This window comes from Haliotis cracherodii, unplaced genomic scaffold, assembly GCF_022045235.1.
Source record: "Haliotis cracherodii isolate W230 unplaced genomic scaffold, xgHalCrac1.p SCAF_3, whole genome shotgun sequence".
NCBI lineage: Eukaryota > Metazoa > Mollusca > Gastropoda > Lepetellida > Haliotidae > Haliotis > Haliotis cracherodii.
The window spans coordinates 9,800,163-9,817,308 of NW_027266286.1; the positions used below are offsets into that span (position 1 = coordinate 9,800,163).

Below are 17,146 nucleotides of genomic sequence, written 5' to 3' on the forward strand. Positions count from 1 at the left end.
AATGATTTAACCTCTAACTTTGAAAATATTTATGTTTATTAAATCTGTATTAATTTTACATTTTGTAAACGTTTACCCGTAAAAGTAGCTGTATGACAATATTGACACCTGGTTAACATAAGCATGCTCATATGATACTATTAAACGAGAGAATTCATGAAGAGCATTTATGTTGATTGATTTACATTAACGAAATGTATTTTTTGTTTGGGATATACTCGGAAGCTGTCGGGAGTTTGTGTATTGCATGGTGTATTTTATCGTCCCTCCGTGTACGTATCGCGACGTTTCTCTGGGTACGTATCGCGACGTCTCTCTGGGTTCGTATAGCGACGTCTCTCTGGGTACGTATCGCGACGTTTCTCTGGGTACTTATCGCGACGTCTCTCTGGGTTCGTATCGCGACGTCTCTCAGGGTACGTATCGCGACGTCTCTCAGGGTACGTATCGCGACGTCTCTCAGGATACGTATCGTGACGTCTCAGGGTACGTTTTTGCGACGTCTCTCAGGGTACGTATCGCGACGTCTCTAGAGGTACGTATCGCGACGTCTTTCGTATGGTGCATGGCCGAGATGTTTTCAGTCACATTTCAAATTAGACCTATGGAGGGAATGTTGAAACTATTTACTTAAACGTTATTTAACTGTACAGACAAAGGCGATTTTAAAAAAAAATGCACGGATTTCTACGTAAAAAGCAATTGATTTATATATGACACTATTTATGAGTTTTATTTGACCATCACGCCGTCAGCGCGTGGCGCGTCATGGCAATTTGCTCAAAATAAATCAGGTTAAAATCTAATATTATGGTGGCCGAGAGGGGACATCGCTTTCTCGCCTTCAGTTACGGCCGCGATAGCGATAACGCGAGACGAGAAAGCGTTAACGGTAAAACAATATGTCCCCTCTTGAACATACGGATATAGGGTGGGTGGGGGTGGTATCGCATTCTCGTCTCGTGTTATCGCTTTCTCGTTTCGTGTTATCGCTTTCTCGTCTCGTGTTATAGTCATATCGCTTTCTCGCTGCCGTAATTGTGACGTATGGATTTAGTATATCTTACCACCTGTATCGTCACCACACGGGTAATAACTCAATGTCATTCGGGATACGTATCTCGACGTCGCTTGGGGTACGTATCACGACTATCTCTCCGGGTACGTATCGCAACGTCTCTCAGGTTACGTATCACGACTTTCTCTCGATGTACGTATCGTGACGTCTCTTAGGTTACATATCACGACTATCTCTCGGGGTACGTATCGCGACGTCTCTTAGGGTACGTATCACGACTATCTCTCGGGGTACGTATCGCGACGTCTCTTAGGGTACGTATCGCAACCTCTCTCGGGGTACGTATCGCAACCTCTCTCGGGTACGTATCTCGACGTCTCTCAGGGGACGTATCACGACTATCTCTCGGGGTATGTATCGCGACGTCTCTCGTTGTACGTATCACGCCTATCTCTCGTTGTACGTATCGCGACGTCTCTCGGGGTACGTATCGCGACATCTCTCGGGTTACGTATCGCGACGTCTCTTAGGGTACGTATCGCGACTATCTCTCGGGGTACGTATCGCGACGTCTCGTAGGGTACTTATCGCGACTATCTCTCGGGGTACGTATCGCGACGTCTCTTGGGTACGTATCGCAACGTCTCTTAGGGTACGTATCGCGACTATCTCTCGGGGTACGTATCGCGACGTCTCTTGGGTACGTATCGCGACTATCTCTCGGGGTACGTATCGCGACGTCTCTTGGGGTACGTATCGCGACTATCTCTCGGGGTACGTATCGCGACTATCTCTCGGGGTACGTATCTCGACGTCTCTCAGGGTACGTATCACGCCTATCTCTCGTTGTACGTATCGCGACGTCTCTCGGGGTACGTATCGCGACATCTCCCGGGTTATGTATCGCGACGTCTCTTAGGGTACGTATCGCGACTATCTCTCGGGGTACGTATCGCGACGTCTCGTAGGGTACTTATCGCGACTATCTCTCGGGGTACGTATCACGACGTCTCTTGGGTACGTATCGCAACGTCTCTTAGGGTACGTATCGCGACTATCTCTCGGGGTACGTATCGCGACGTCTCTTGGGTACGTATCGCGACTATCTCTCGGGGTACGTATCGCGACGTCTCTTGGGGTACGTATCGCGACTATCTCTCGGGGTACGTATCGCGACTATCTCTCGGGGTACGTATCTCGACGTCTCTCAGGGTACGTATCACGTCTATCTCTCAGGGTACGTATCGCGACATCTCTCGGGGTGCGACTCGCGACATCTCTCGGGGTACGTATCGCGACGTCTCTTAGGGTACGTATCTCGACTATCTCTCGGGGTACGTGTCTCGAGGCCCCATGGAGGTTAATGGGGGCGACACATTTTCTTTTTGTGTTACAGATTCGTCAGATTGGAGCTAACGTCAGAAATCAGAAAACACAATTGACTCAAATATATTCTTATTTGCACGACCGCTGCTTGCATAACTTGATAGATTTTGATTTGATTTTTTTAAAACTAAAAATATCACATTTAACCTTTACATATATTTGATTAAATGCATCGTATATAGTATCTGTTCTCTGCGAAACGTCTTCTAACGATAACAACCCGTCTCAAATGATAATATGCATGATAATTAAAGTAACTTTTTTTAAAGTATTAGCGTTTATTTTTTCACACTATACCGACAAACCCAAACAACTACATGCGAAATAATGTAAACAAATACACAACAACACCAATCCTTAGCATCCTTATTGCGACCGAGCCAAGCTATCTGGTTACCAAACCCCGTAAACCATGAAATCAAAACTGGGGTAGCCGCAATGTGGTGAGATTCCAATGCAGTAGGCCTTCAGCAGGTACAATGTACACATGTATGCACATGCCTAGCTACACATTCACAAAGTGATGTCAATAACGCTAGGATATGATATCGTCTTCACACACCTACTTGGTAAGTTTGAAATATATTTCACTCCGAATGTATTTCTTTAGAAGGTTTCAAAAGAATTAATCACGTAGGTATGCTGATGCTCTGATTATATTGTCATCTGAGATTTATAAATACATCTAGCATCTTTGAAAAGAGCACCCCGATTTTATGATCTATCTAAAGTTTGGAAAGATCTTTAATTATCAATAGTGTAAGTACTGATTGTTGTAGAAACGTTTTGCCTTTACAGTGAACGGTGATAACGAAATCAAAGGGACCACTAATTTTAGTTCGTTATAACAGTAGTTCGTTATAAGCATATATACAGCATATATACAACAATGGCTTGGACTAAAAAAATAAGTTCGTTATATCGATCAGTTCGTTATAAGCGTGTTCGTTACAAGCGTAGCTTACTGTATTACCTTCCAGGAAATTATCAAAATTATAAGTTTTACGTAACGCTCACTATACATGATGAAAATCATATATGGACGTGTAATTCTAAAAAAGAAGAATCCTCCCCCACCCTGCACCCCCACCTCTCCCTTCTTTTAAAGACTTCCTACGTGGTCTAGTGGTTGAGCGTCCGCCCGGAGAGGGGAAGGTCCGGGGTTCGATCCCCGGCCGCGTCCTACCAAAAGACGTTAGAAGATGGTACTTGTTGTTACCCTGTCTGACGCTCGGCATTAAAACAAGGGCTGGTTGGCTCGGAGTCAGTATACTGTGTCTGAGTGGGGTATTCATGTTAAACTGCGCCATGGTATCTCAGTGAGTTAGCACTATAAATCGGCATTAGTACGGACTAGTACAAGCAGCCACACAAACACATACACATACATGCACGTCGCTATATAAGTGCAATAATCTTGGTCGCGACGTTAAACCCAATTTCACCTCACCTCGACCTTCTTTTGAAAACCAAATGTAGAATGTCGTTGATAGTAAAGGTATCTGAGATAGGATTTTTATATATTGGATCCCTTCCTTTCTGAAATAATATGCTGGATCAGCCCTTGTAAGTTCAGCACGACCCGCTTGTGATAGCACACGAGTGAAGCTACACAATACCATGCTACCTCATGCATGGACCTTATCAGTATCGCGCTTCCTGTGGAGATATCGTATTGTGTATGCCAACACACGCCAATACCGCTCAGAATATAGGACGACCGGAGGTGAGGTGAAATTGGGTTTAACGTCGCGTCCAAGATTATTGCACTTACATAGCGACGTGTGTGTGCGTGTGCGTGTGCGTGTACTTGTCCGGACTGATGCCGATCTATAGTGCTAGCCAACTGAGATACCATGCCGCAGTTTAACATGATTACCCTACTCAGACACAGTATACTGACTCCTAGCCGACCAGTTCTTGTTTTAGCCCCTTATTGCCGAGCGCCAGACAGGGCAACAACAAGTACCACCTTTTAACGTCTTTTGGTATGACGCGGCCGGGGATCGAACCCCGGACCTTCCGCTCTCCAGGCGGACGCTCTACCTCTAGACCACGGAGGCGGTCAAGACGACCGGAAGGACTTGATCAGCCCAAAACAGATTGTAATTCTCTGTGGCCCATGTGAAATTATTAAGCAGGACGATATTCTGATAAATTAATTTCAGAGAAATGTATGTTTTGAAGAATTGACTCAAAACAACTGTCTGTCTCTAAATGAAGGGTTGGAAGGCAAAACAACATACGTCAGACTTTGGTTGTTTTTGCATAATTGCACAAAATGAAGTTATTTTGAATTCTCTATTCTTTGTTGTCAGTCTGGCCCATATTGTGTTGATACATTGGCTAAAAATAGCCTCTTCAAAAATGTAAAACTGTGCAAAATTGAGTTAAGTCAGATTAAGGTTGTTTTGGCGAGAAGAGTTTTGACTGGTTGGTCACCAACATTAAACTCCACAATAAGAAGGCTTAAAGGGAAACGCATAATAGCTGCACGTATATTTGTACAGGTAGAAGGTAGATATATGCATACTATATAAATATAGTATATGCTATGTATGGGCCAAGGCTCACCTGACGTGGATTAAGTCATAGATATAAACAACTGTAATTAATCAGTGACAAAGTTGCACAGCTCGTTCAGGGTGGCATGCAATCAATGTACAATACATTTGGTATTAACAATGGGGACTAACATCTTATAAATAATTGCAGTTGAGTGACTCAAGACATACATGTCATGGCTACAGGATAATTAGCCTTTGGAATTAGATGTTAATTGGTTTATCGGTTGTCCCTATCGGTGTCTTGTCAGCACATGGTTTCCTGAAGTGTGTGTTTGTATGTTTTTTAACGCCGCACTCAGGAATATTCCAGCTATGTGACGGCGGTCTCTAATAATCAAGCCTAGACCCGACAATCCATTGATTGACACCATGAACATCGATCTACGCAATTTGGATGATGAGTAATGCAACCACGAAGTGGCATAAATCTGATCGACCAGATAGAATAAAAGGCGTGTTAGAATAATGGTTGTAGCATTACCTGTTTATACACATCGACTGAATCACCCCCTGCCTGCTTACGTGACCTGTTTATACACATCGACTGAACCACTCCCTGCCGTCTTACATGACCTGTATATACACATCGACTGAACCACTCCCTATCGTCTTACATGACCTGTATATACACATCGACTGAACCACTCCCTATCGTCTTACATGACCTGTATATACACATCGACGGAACCACTCCCTGCCGTCATACATGACCTGTATATACACATCGACTGAACCACTCCCTGCCATCTCACAGGACGTATATATATATATATATTGGTGGCAATTGACATGATCCACATGTCTGCTGTTCCAAATACCCCAATATTGACGTGATCCACATGCCTGCTATCCCCAGTACCCCATATTGACGTGATCAACATGTCTGCTATCCCCAGTACCCCATATTGACGTGATACACATGTCTGTTGTCCCCAGTACCCCATATTGACGTGATACACATGTCTGCTGTCCCCAGTACCCCATATTGACATGATACACATGCCTGCTGTCCCCAGTACCCCCTATTGATGTGATACACATGTCTGCTGTCCCCAGTACCCCATATTGACGTGATACACATGTCTCCTGTCCCCAGTACCCCATATGGACGTGATACACATGTCTGCTGTCCCCAGTACCCAAAATTGACATGATACACATGTCTGCTGTCCCCAGTACCCTATATTGACGTGATACACATGTCTCCTGTCCCCAGTACCCCATATTGACATGATACACGTCTGCTGTCCCCAGTACCCCATATTGACGTGATACACATGCCTGCTGTACCTAGTACCCCATTGACGTGATACACGTCCCCTGTCCCCAGTACCCTATATTGACATGATACACTTGTCTGCTGTCCCCAGTACCCTATGCTCTGTTGACGTGATTCACATGTCTTCTGTTCCCTGTACCCGTGTGTGTGTGTGTGTGTGTGTGTGTTGATCAGCATGTTTTAAATGTGTTGTTCAATTAATTTTCCCCCAACATAAACCGGCGCTCCATCTAAAAAATATATTAATTAAATAAAACTTAAGAACTGTGTTCTTTCATCATTGTTAGATAGTCTGCAAGATGAGAGCACATGGTCTTTTTCCTACAATGACAGTCATTTGTATTATTTGGTTTTCAGTAAAACGGGGACTTGGTTTTACCGTTTCAGACATCCCTTGGTATATTATGTTTCAAAGTATCATCAAACTGTCATCGAATTCATGATTTTGCTTTAAAACAAATTACATGCCAACACGTCGTTTAACCACGGACTTGTGGTTATATAGGTCCGTGGTTTAACCTGGGACCGGTCTCCACGTGTGCTCGTGTTCGTGTGTTGCAGGACCAAAATAGACGCACAAAGGCCTTCATTGGAGAAGCGTCATGTTTAGTTATTTTTACATGGTAAACCAATCTATCATTTCAATCACACATGGAGGAGTGTAGTTTCACATGCCACCATATATAACTGTGACAATAAACTCAGTAAGTCGACCGCGGCAACCATGGGTGATTTCGCGACTTTCCATTAGTGACGAGCGCCTGCACACGTGATGTCTCAAACGTGGCTGCATGTGTGAATCAGGCTGTGAAAGAGCAGTAATAAAACCACGTCGGGATCGTCCTTCCTCTTCTTAGCCAGACTTTATCTCGAAGAGAACAGACGTTATAGCTATGGCTTTCAAAGGCGAAATCAAGATCATAGTCAAAGTGACCTCAGCTAAATTTTTGTTGCCAGCAAGATTGACTCGGGCACATAGGCCTATCGAGACTACGTTTTCTAAAACATGCCGTTCGGATGTCATCGGCGCCGGAGTCGAACGATTGAGACAGGAAGCGATAGAGGGCAAAATAAGGCCCTGTAAGCGAAGTCGAAATATCAGAGTACTGCCAAAAAGGGTTGGCAGTCATAAGCGGGACCCTAGGAAAATATGGTTGCAAAGACATCGTGGTGAATTATCAAACGAGAAGGTAAGGGGACAATTGCTTCTCCGTGTTCCGATGGGATATCACGTGATATGCTCACAAGTCATGTGACCTAGCATCAGTGATAGCATTCGTGTTGTGGTGTGGTGTGGCAAATTACGTTTTCTGTATTGAATGAATGCATCGCTTTATGTCAAGCCCACGCAGTTGCATGTTTCACAAGAATATAACATAAACTAATTTTGTGCACACGTGTGAACACGTAAGAATTACAAATAGACAGATAGTATGTTGACTAAATGTTTTAAATATTGTATTTTGTCAGAGGAAAGTATTTCGTGGGTGAAGCTAAGAGATATCACGCGGAATATATTACTCGAACATATTCAATGGTCGTTAGTAATATTCAAACGTGTATAATCGCGACCAATTCCGTTGTTTAAAAATAATAAAACATAAAAGAAATATTTTCCTATGGTCAGCGTGTGACGTCACATAACACCCGGTGGTTGAGATGACGCTGCCACGTGAAAAATGACGTCACTCTCTGATCTTTTGTTGGTGAATAAATAAATATATTGAACTCTGATATACGTCCTTATGATGTAAATGAACGTTGTCCCAGTACAATATAAGATGGTTTGGCTCTGTTCCTTTTTATATTGCACATACAGACACCGACACACGTGCTAATGAACACTGCATGGAAGCGATATAATATGCATGTTGATATTTTTATGAGTTGATATTTTACGTCACGTCAGCATTTTTCAGCTATAGTGCATGAGTGAGTTTCCGTCACCGTTGTTTGTATTGCAGATATACAGTGAGTGAGTGAGTTTGGTTTTACGCCGCTTTTAGCAATATTCCAGCAATATCACGGCGGGGGACACCAGAAATGGGCTTCACACATTGTACCCATGTCGGGAATCGAACCCGGATCTTCGGCGTGACGAGCGAACGCTTTAACCACTAGGCTACCCGACCGCCCCGCAGATATACAGTAGAGTGGCCAGTTAGCCTTGTAGAATAGCATGAACTAAATAGCTTTCACCGTTTAGGGAATTGAACCTTTGCTTTCTATGTAATCAGGTTATCAATGAAGCTACCCGATCGCTTCCTGAGAGGGTAGAAATACATGGAAACGGAGGGTATACATTGATAATTAAGCCTAGATAACATTACGACATACGCTCCCTGGTTGGTTGGTTGGTTTGTTGTTAACGCCGCACTCAGCAATATTCCAGCTATGTGACGGCGGTCTGTAAATAATCGAGTTTGGACCAGACAATCCAGTGACTGACGTCATGAGCATCGATCCACGCAATTGGGATCGATGACATGTATCAACCAAGTCAGCGAGCCTGACCATCCGATCCCGTTAGTCGCCTCTTATACGACAAGCATAGTCACCATGGTCACTTTTTACGGCAAGCATGAGTTGCTGTTTTACCCCCGATCTTCACGGGCCTGGAGCATGCTGTGTATATACATGCACGAGTAATGTTAGCGGGAAACATAATATGGAATATATCCGGGTTTGAGAGGAAAGGAGGGGACACTGGAATAGGAAGAATACAGTTATAGCGAACGAGAGAATTGGGGAAGAGACGAAAATATTAATGTGTTGTGTTTTCATACATTTTTTATATACTTCTAAAGCATGATACAGATGTTAGGAATTATTACAAGAAATTTGGTGATTAGTGTTGAAATACTAATGGCCAAGTCATAAGATATTATCAACAAACATAAAAAATATCAAGCCACTATTTTTATAAAATATTATGTTTATAATCCGAATCTAAAAGTATATCATGGAAACAAAGTTGTCAATAGCAATTAACCGTGACGTTCATTTTGCGATCATGTGACAGTGACAGAGGTACTAAAATTAGATAAGTATTATTTATGCTTCCAGACTTTCATTATAGCGTTTTGAATCATTTTTTTTTTATTTGAATATATTATTTTGAATTAAAAAAATTTAATTAAAAGCGGTTTGTTGAAAAATATTTTAAGCAAATTTGCACTCGCGAATATGTTAAGAAAATAAATGTATTTTATTACAAATTACTTTCATTTGGTGAAATCTGGCCGGCTAGTTTTAATAAAAACCTTGATTTTTCGGATTTTCGAAGGCAAAATGACAAAATATATAATTCAAAACTGTTTTCAAGATTGGTTAGAGGTATAAAAGTTCTAATTCCTCTTGTAAAAAATACAGTCTTTATATTTACTCATTTATTTATTTTTACTTTTGGTAATCCGTAAAAGATGAATAAGGTTTCTTAGGATAAAATTCTTCTCAGTGAAGCATATCGACAGTTTTCGAAAAAAGTGGTGCATTGTGGGATATGATATAAGGCGCCCACACAAGTGAACGCAACTCCCTCTACCATTACAAGCAAAGCATTGGAGCAGAATGTCGAGTGATCAGTACAACACTGATTTTCTGTTGCTTTCGCTGGAGGACGAATACCTCAGTTTTGGTGACGAGTTTATAGGAAAGTTACAGGTATTTCTTTTTGAATTCATCACCTATTAATTTCCGAAATATTTTTTATGAATAATATTTTTGTGATGATTTATTTTCTTTTGTTTTCTTAAACTGTGGCATTATTATCAATGTAGATGATTATGTTATGATGATTTGCTATTTGCAAATTAGTGTTAATCATGGTTGGATTTTATACGAAATTTATTATCGAATGGCGTTCTTATTATGTTATCCGTGAACCGCGGCATGTTGTATTGATTTCGTGCCCTTTGAGCTAACCAATGATTGAAAGGGAAACACAACTGCCAGCCAATCGGATTGCACACTGGTGGGGGCGTGGGATGTGTAGTGAAGCGACATAAAACACGTGGTAGATTCCCCGTTGCATCTAGTGAAGCACACTTTCCAGTGTGATATAAACAACTGCGAGACGTTATCTCTTTGTAGAGTGACGGATGCAATGAGACTCGTTTGTAACTACCTACAACTTCCTAGACAGGTTTTTAAACCTTTCAATGTACATATACATATACCTGTTCTTCTAAAACTTATTTAGACAAGGGTTGTATAAGAATGTTTATGTTACGGTTTTTTATGAGTTGTTTTAAAACTTGTTAGTATCCTTTATATTATCGTTCACTGATCTAAGAATCACGAACATAAAGCTTATTAAATTGTTTGATAGGCATTCCTTAGAAGTTGACGGATGACAAAGTAGACGACTTGCTTGACAACGATATAAGGATCTATACCGAAATGTCGCCTTTACAGTAATTAAAGTAGTTGGTATCCATAAATTGTGTCTACTTTGTCATAAACCTTATTGATCTTTAGTTTCAAAAGATGAATTTGCATTTAATTTTCAATCTGTTCTAAATCAAAATTCATACCGAGACTTCTTTTTTTAAAACAAATATTAAAGGACTTTTCTTTCATCCAGTAAATCCGGCGATACATTTTTCACAGACAAATTCTAAAATTGATGATACTTGAATTTAATCAAAAATTATTTTTTTCATATTACAGTTACAACCAGAATCAACCACCGCACAATCGTTGTTCTCCGTCCCACAGTTACCGGATTGTCCCGCCGTTTCCTGCCCCTCTCCGACGTCGCCTGCCCCCTCCCTCTCCCCCGTGTCACCGAATCCCCGGGGTGGGAGACCAGTCAATCCGCTCCCTCGCCACAAGAGATCCTCTCACATTAACGCCGAGCATCGAAGGAGAAATAAAATACAGGTACATTCAGTGATAGGATTTGCAGGATTTTCCCACTGTAAAATGTATGGTCAACATTTTTTTCAGTTTACTATGTTCATGGGTATCATTTATACGACTTGCAAATGTACATTAACCTGTGTTTTGTTTACTTGTTATTTTGTGCAAAACAATTTATTTTTGTTTAACAGAACTTGTTCAACATGTTACATAATTACCCCCGCCACGAAGTAGCGTCCGTCCGTCCCTCCTGTTCTCAAAGGGGACAATGTTTTTCAAAAAAACATTTAAGTCGGAGAAATGAAATTTTGCATCCACCCTGGTGTTACTGGCCATGACTTTACATGAGTTCGAAAAATGATGTCGTAATTCAATTTTTATTGTTATGGCCCTTGCTCCGTGATTTTCAACTTAGTGCTTACCACGTGAAATGGGGACAAGTTTCTCAGAAACTACTGAAGTTAAATGAATGAAACTTTGCATGCTTATCTAAGAGATACTTGTCAAGACAGTTGGAACATTGGTCCCGTCAGTTAATTGTCTACAGAGTCGATCCATGTTATTTGTCACAAAGGTAACACGTTTTCTCAGAAACAACTGAAGTTAACTTATCAAAGAGTAAGATATACTTATCTAGACTGAGTTATTTTTTTCCTTTTTTTGTGCATTAATTCCACTTTATGGGGCTCTTATTTATAGTTTATGTTCACTACTATATGAACAAACAAAATAACATGCGTGATGGCGGGGGATAGTGATAAGGCTGTTTTCTTGTTGAGACTAAACCGCTTTGTTGTTCAGTCATTGTGAAGGCTCACTTGCTGGGCAACATTACAGTGAGTTCAGAGTTACCTGCCCTTGTTTACAAAATGTTTGGTTCAAATGAAAGATTGCATTATCTTATTTATATTTCAGACGGGATTTGAAACCCTAAAAGAACTCGTGCCAGCTCTCGCAGAGGAAAAAAACATTTCAACCAAAGAAAGTAAATCCGCAAAATTACACAAAGGTATTAATTCAAAACTCTATTTATGCAGATGAGTGCACAGGTTCGTGTGATTGATAGGCTCCCTGAAACAAACTCGCAAAAAACTCGTCTGCGAGTTTGTTTGTTATTGATTATTCAAGTGTATTCATGTACATTCATGTGACGAACGCCAACGTTCTCCCTCTAGGCAACCCCAGCTTGACAAGGGCCAACCGATCTCCATGAACTCTCTTTGAGAGCATACAATCAAAGCTACTATATGTTCATGGAGTGCTAGGTTCAGAGTTACATAACCATCTCATTCTACCGGGTATCCATTCTCTGCTGCTCAACAGAGGTGTACTTCGAACAAAGCCACTTGCCTAAACATACACAAAAGGTCATCCATCTACACATCTTCCCGAGGCAAGGGAGTTAACTGACTTTAAAAGTCAAGTTTCCACCCTTGACGAACAAGCCTGGAAATTTATTCGTAATGCCGACAGTGGCGAGTGATATCCCTTCTTTGTACCCCCTTTTGACCAATCAGGATTCAGCCTTTCATGTGAAGTGCATTTGCTTCAAGCAAAATGTGGACGCCCAGACAATCTGACAGATAAACAAGATCTGTAAAGTAATAAAACAGGCCTTTCCTCGCGAAGTGCATCAAAACACCTTGATTAAAAACAGAAAAGGTTTGGAAAATAGCTGTTGGCGCCGATTTAACGGTACACCAGCTTTGCAAATCCTGCAATTGACCGAAATCTGCACGGCAGTTAACGAACTGGATTTCGATTTCGTTACACGATTTTGAATGGACTATGTATAGACTCATTAGTCCAGCCAAAATATAACTCCACAACTCCAGCCAAGTTCGGCAGGGGGGAAAACTGGACTTTAATGTCAGTTAACTCCCTTGTCTCGGAAAGATGCCATCTACACTCTGCGACCAAAGTTGCTTTATGATAATACCACTGAAAAGAAGTTAAAAAACGGCCGATTTTTCCCCAATGATTATAAGTCATGGCAAGACAGAATAACTGAAGTCATATGACAAAAAAATCGGATCTTCTTTTACTTCTTTTGAGTAGAATATGTGATCTGTGCGCTGTACCACGTGTGACCTGCCACCATATTGATCACCATACTATAGGAGTTACAGTAATTAATCATTATCTTTCGTTACAGCTGCGGAACATGTTCGTGGGCTGAAGTTTGATCTGAAGAGTCAGCAAGACGAACTGCAAGCACTCAGACAGGAAGTAGCAGACTTGAACGCACAAATCATGACGTTTCATCAACAACTTCCGGCCACTGGCATTGCCGTTGTGGAGAAGCCAGCCTGCCACCTGGAGACGATGTACAGAGACTATCTCAAGTCAAGAACACAAGAAAACTGGAAGTTCTGGATCGTATCCTTTCACTGAAACGTATAGCCCAAACGCAACTTTTCGCCATGGGTAAATAGGTGAATAGGAAAGAGTTATGTACTAATTTCAACCACAATATTTCAAAATGAGGTGAAATGGGGTTTAACTTCGCGTCAAGATTATCCACTTTCATATATAGCGATACACATTCGTGTGGCTGTTTGTAATAGTACCGACTAATGGGAGTTTTATAGCGCTAGCCAACCATGATACCTGCAGCGGTTTTAGCATTGATACCCCACTCAGACACAGTATCTGACTCCGAGGATCCTGAGGTCACTTTTTTTTTAATTTTATGTTTCACGATTTATTCCAGCTTTTCCACACAAGGTAAAAATAAATAGCTCTGTCAATCATTTAATTATTTATATGACCGTCATTCTGTCATGGAGTTAAAACTGCAGCTGGCTTCTTGAATCACTGTCGTGATGGAATAAATTTTAATTTTCATGTGAGAGTCTACATTACTAGCGGGGGACTTAATCAAAATAAATATATTTATGTTTCATGTATTTCTTTTCCTGTTGCTTTACATTAGGAGCAGCGGTCCCGTGAAACGAAAAATAAAAAATGTGTGACTAAACTGAAGTTAGCAAGCGAATTGTGTTCACATTGCGGTTATATACTGCAAATCAAGTCTGCAGCTTGTGCGCACCAGCCCCGGGGTACCAGTTTAGCTAAATGTCTCAAAGCTTCTTATTATTTTTGTCATCTCTTCCCACAAGCAAGGGAAATTGGGTTGTAGTTCACCCGAATTCTCTACATGGGTATTTTATCAAATGGAAGCAGTTTGTTCCTTGACTCCGCCAGTTCAGTGTGATACTGCGTCCACTGTTCGAATCCTACAGCCGCGTAGTGACCAGCGTCACAACCACCTCCTTCCTCCAAACCGTGCGGGACTGGGCGCACGAACACCTAACTCTCGTCAATCTCAGGCCATGTGAGTACCTGCTTAACAGTTTCTTGTCTTCTATTTCTGCCGAAAGCCCTAATTACGGCTGCATCCTCGATAACCCCTAGTCTCCATTTAATTATGATAACTCCTTGGACCCAATTGCTTCGCAATGCTTAGACGTTACTTTACCATCCAAAACTGGCTCCCACAGGAGATATCGCTTGGGTGAGATCAAGCGATATCTGCACTGTAGATATCGCTGCAATGAAATTGCATCACAATGCTTTGCAGACCATTGTGACGTCATTGTTACATGACGTCACAATCAAATGACATCACTAATGGCTCTGCTACTGAAGCTGTTAGCAGTACTTTTTACACTTAAGACACTGCTTATTACTGTCTACAAACTGAAAAAGTTGGAAGAATGATGTTGGATGATAAATAAAATCTCACCCTTGTGTCTTTTGATATCAAATCTATCAACACTTGTTGATAAAAGTGGAAAAAATCCTCGGCAAGCCTCGGAGTTTTCCCACTTTTATCAACTCGTGTTGATATATTTGATATCAAAAGACACTCGGGTGAGATTCTCTATGTCACCGTTTCTTGCATCAGTGACTTCTCAAAGAATTTGTGTCCTGTAATTTGATTGATACAACAAACTAGATAATCACTATTTCACTTTTTTAATTCACTTTCTCACTCACGCTGCAGTATAAAAAGATTGTGTACTTAACTCTTCAAATATTTGCCACTCGTGTTTGTTGTTTAACGCCGCTCTCAGCAATATTCTAGCTATATGACGGCGGTCTGTAAATAATCGAGTCTGGGCGAAACAATTCAGTGATTGACATCATGAACATCGATCTACGCAAATGGGATACGATGACATGCATCAACCAAGTGAGCGAGCCTGAGCACCCGATCCCGTTTGTTGCCTCTTACGACAAGCATAGTCGCCTCTTACGACACGCATGGGTACCTGAGCACCTATTCTAAAGAGGATCTTCACGGGGTTTTGCCTCTCGTAAAGAGCTTTGACATTAATTGTTTTAGTTGTCTTTTTCTGACTGAATTCTATAAAAATGCGTCTCATTTCAGGTGTTTTATCAGCACTGCGGCATATAAGCCTCAACTCAAGCATTCTCACAGAACCCGAAAAACTCCCCGAAGAAGCACCGAGGAGAGTTATCGAAATGCTATGCGACAAATCCGTTAAGTAGTGCCACAAGAGTTGTCTCCCCGTGTCCTTAATCCATCCACAAGTCTTTCAATGGGAATCAAAACTTGACTTAGGCAGGCTACGGCCCAGTCGAACATTACATTACCAATGTTCTTGGTATTGAGACATTTAACTGACTGTTAGTAGACAATTGGTAAATGCATGGGAATAAATTACACAAGGAATTCAATTCAGTTGGTCAAGAACGGAGATTGGCAAGGCTACTACACATATACATTGTGCGCTCTTCAGGACAACCAGTCGTAGCAATAAGGACATTCCATGTAAACGGCATAAGGCCTTAAGACGGTATCCATCATATACCAGACTGGCCTTACAGACAGCCATGTCTTCATGTGGAACTGAGCATAGCTAACACACAGCTGGGACCAATGTCGTCTGATCTCAAAGACATTATCACCCTCCTTGTTCCTGGTCAAAACGTCAATACATCACAAAACTGGACGGCGCTAGAGAGTCTTTAAAAAAACATTGATTTTGTTATATTTTAATGTCCTCAGCTTTTCATCCATTTTGTCAGAGACCATATACCGATATATGGTCTCTGATTTTGTTTTGCTAAATATGTCTCAGACTTACGCATGCGCATGAACGTACAGTTTGAACCAGAAATCCGCAGGTTTTTAGTTCGAATATTATTCTCGACTTGACTTGCTCGCCCTGGGTCCATCAATGTCACCATACATCCATATTTACGACCCCCACAATTAGCTGGCACGTGGTGTAACCGAATTATTGTTCCAAAGAGCGTTGAGCCCAACCACACACTCGCTCTCTCGTGAAGACATTACTGGGCCCACTTGCACAAAGCGATCTTAGCGCTAAGACTATCGTAAGCCTATGTTAAAGTATGGGAGTTGCGGTCATCTTAGCACTAAGATCGTTTTGGGCAAGTGGGCAGGTCGCTATAAATGGCACAAATAGTTCCGATGTGACGTTGAATAATTATTCTTGCTCACGCCAATTATTTACGGAAACAAACCAGGTGGTGATATGATTCGTATCATACCACTTATGCTGATTGTGATATTTTTTTACATTGACTCTGATGATAATGATTATGTAACTAGGAAACGAAAAACAACGCAGTGATCCTCGGCATCAAGTGCAGGACACTGAGTAGATGACGTTATGTTGCGATGGTGTGGTGATGATGATAATTTGAAGATGTCATCACTAATTGTCATACATGTGTCCATAACACTTCATTTCCATCACAGCTCACCTGTTGTGCCATACATTATGTATGTTGTTTGTTGTTGATGAAACATAATAAATCGATGTGAAACTTCCTACTAGTTGTCCTGAACAGACCACAAACATAAAGGTGGCATTCGTCACTACTCGGTCTTTTTCGTTACACGATGAACGACTTCCGGAATGACACGAGGGGTCACATGTTACAAAGATGAGCATGATTATGCATGAGAAGCTTTTATTTTTGTTATTTATTTGTTAGTTGTTTAACGCCGCTCTCAGCAATATTCCAGCTATA

At 41.4% G+C, this 17,146-nt stretch overlaps 1 protein-coding gene across 1 annotated transcript; it reads left to right on the forward strand.

The window, feature by feature from the left end:
- The first annotated feature begins 7,030 nt into the window (after positions 1-7,030).
- Positions 7,031-15,897, forward strand: LOC139474307 (carbohydrate-responsive element-binding protein-like). The gene is made up of 6 exons (XM_071257263.1): positions 7,031-7,440; positions 10,922-11,134; positions 12,029-12,122; positions 13,269-13,492; positions 14,321-14,450; positions 15,510-15,897. The coding sequence occupies exons 1-6, from the start codon at positions 7,144-7,146 to the stop codon at positions 15,629-15,631; spliced, it is 1,080 nt and encodes a 359-aa protein (XP_071113364.1). The 5' UTR covers positions 7,031-7,143; the 3' UTR covers positions 15,632-15,897.
- The last annotated feature ends 1,249 nt before the right edge of the window (positions 15,898-17,146 follow it).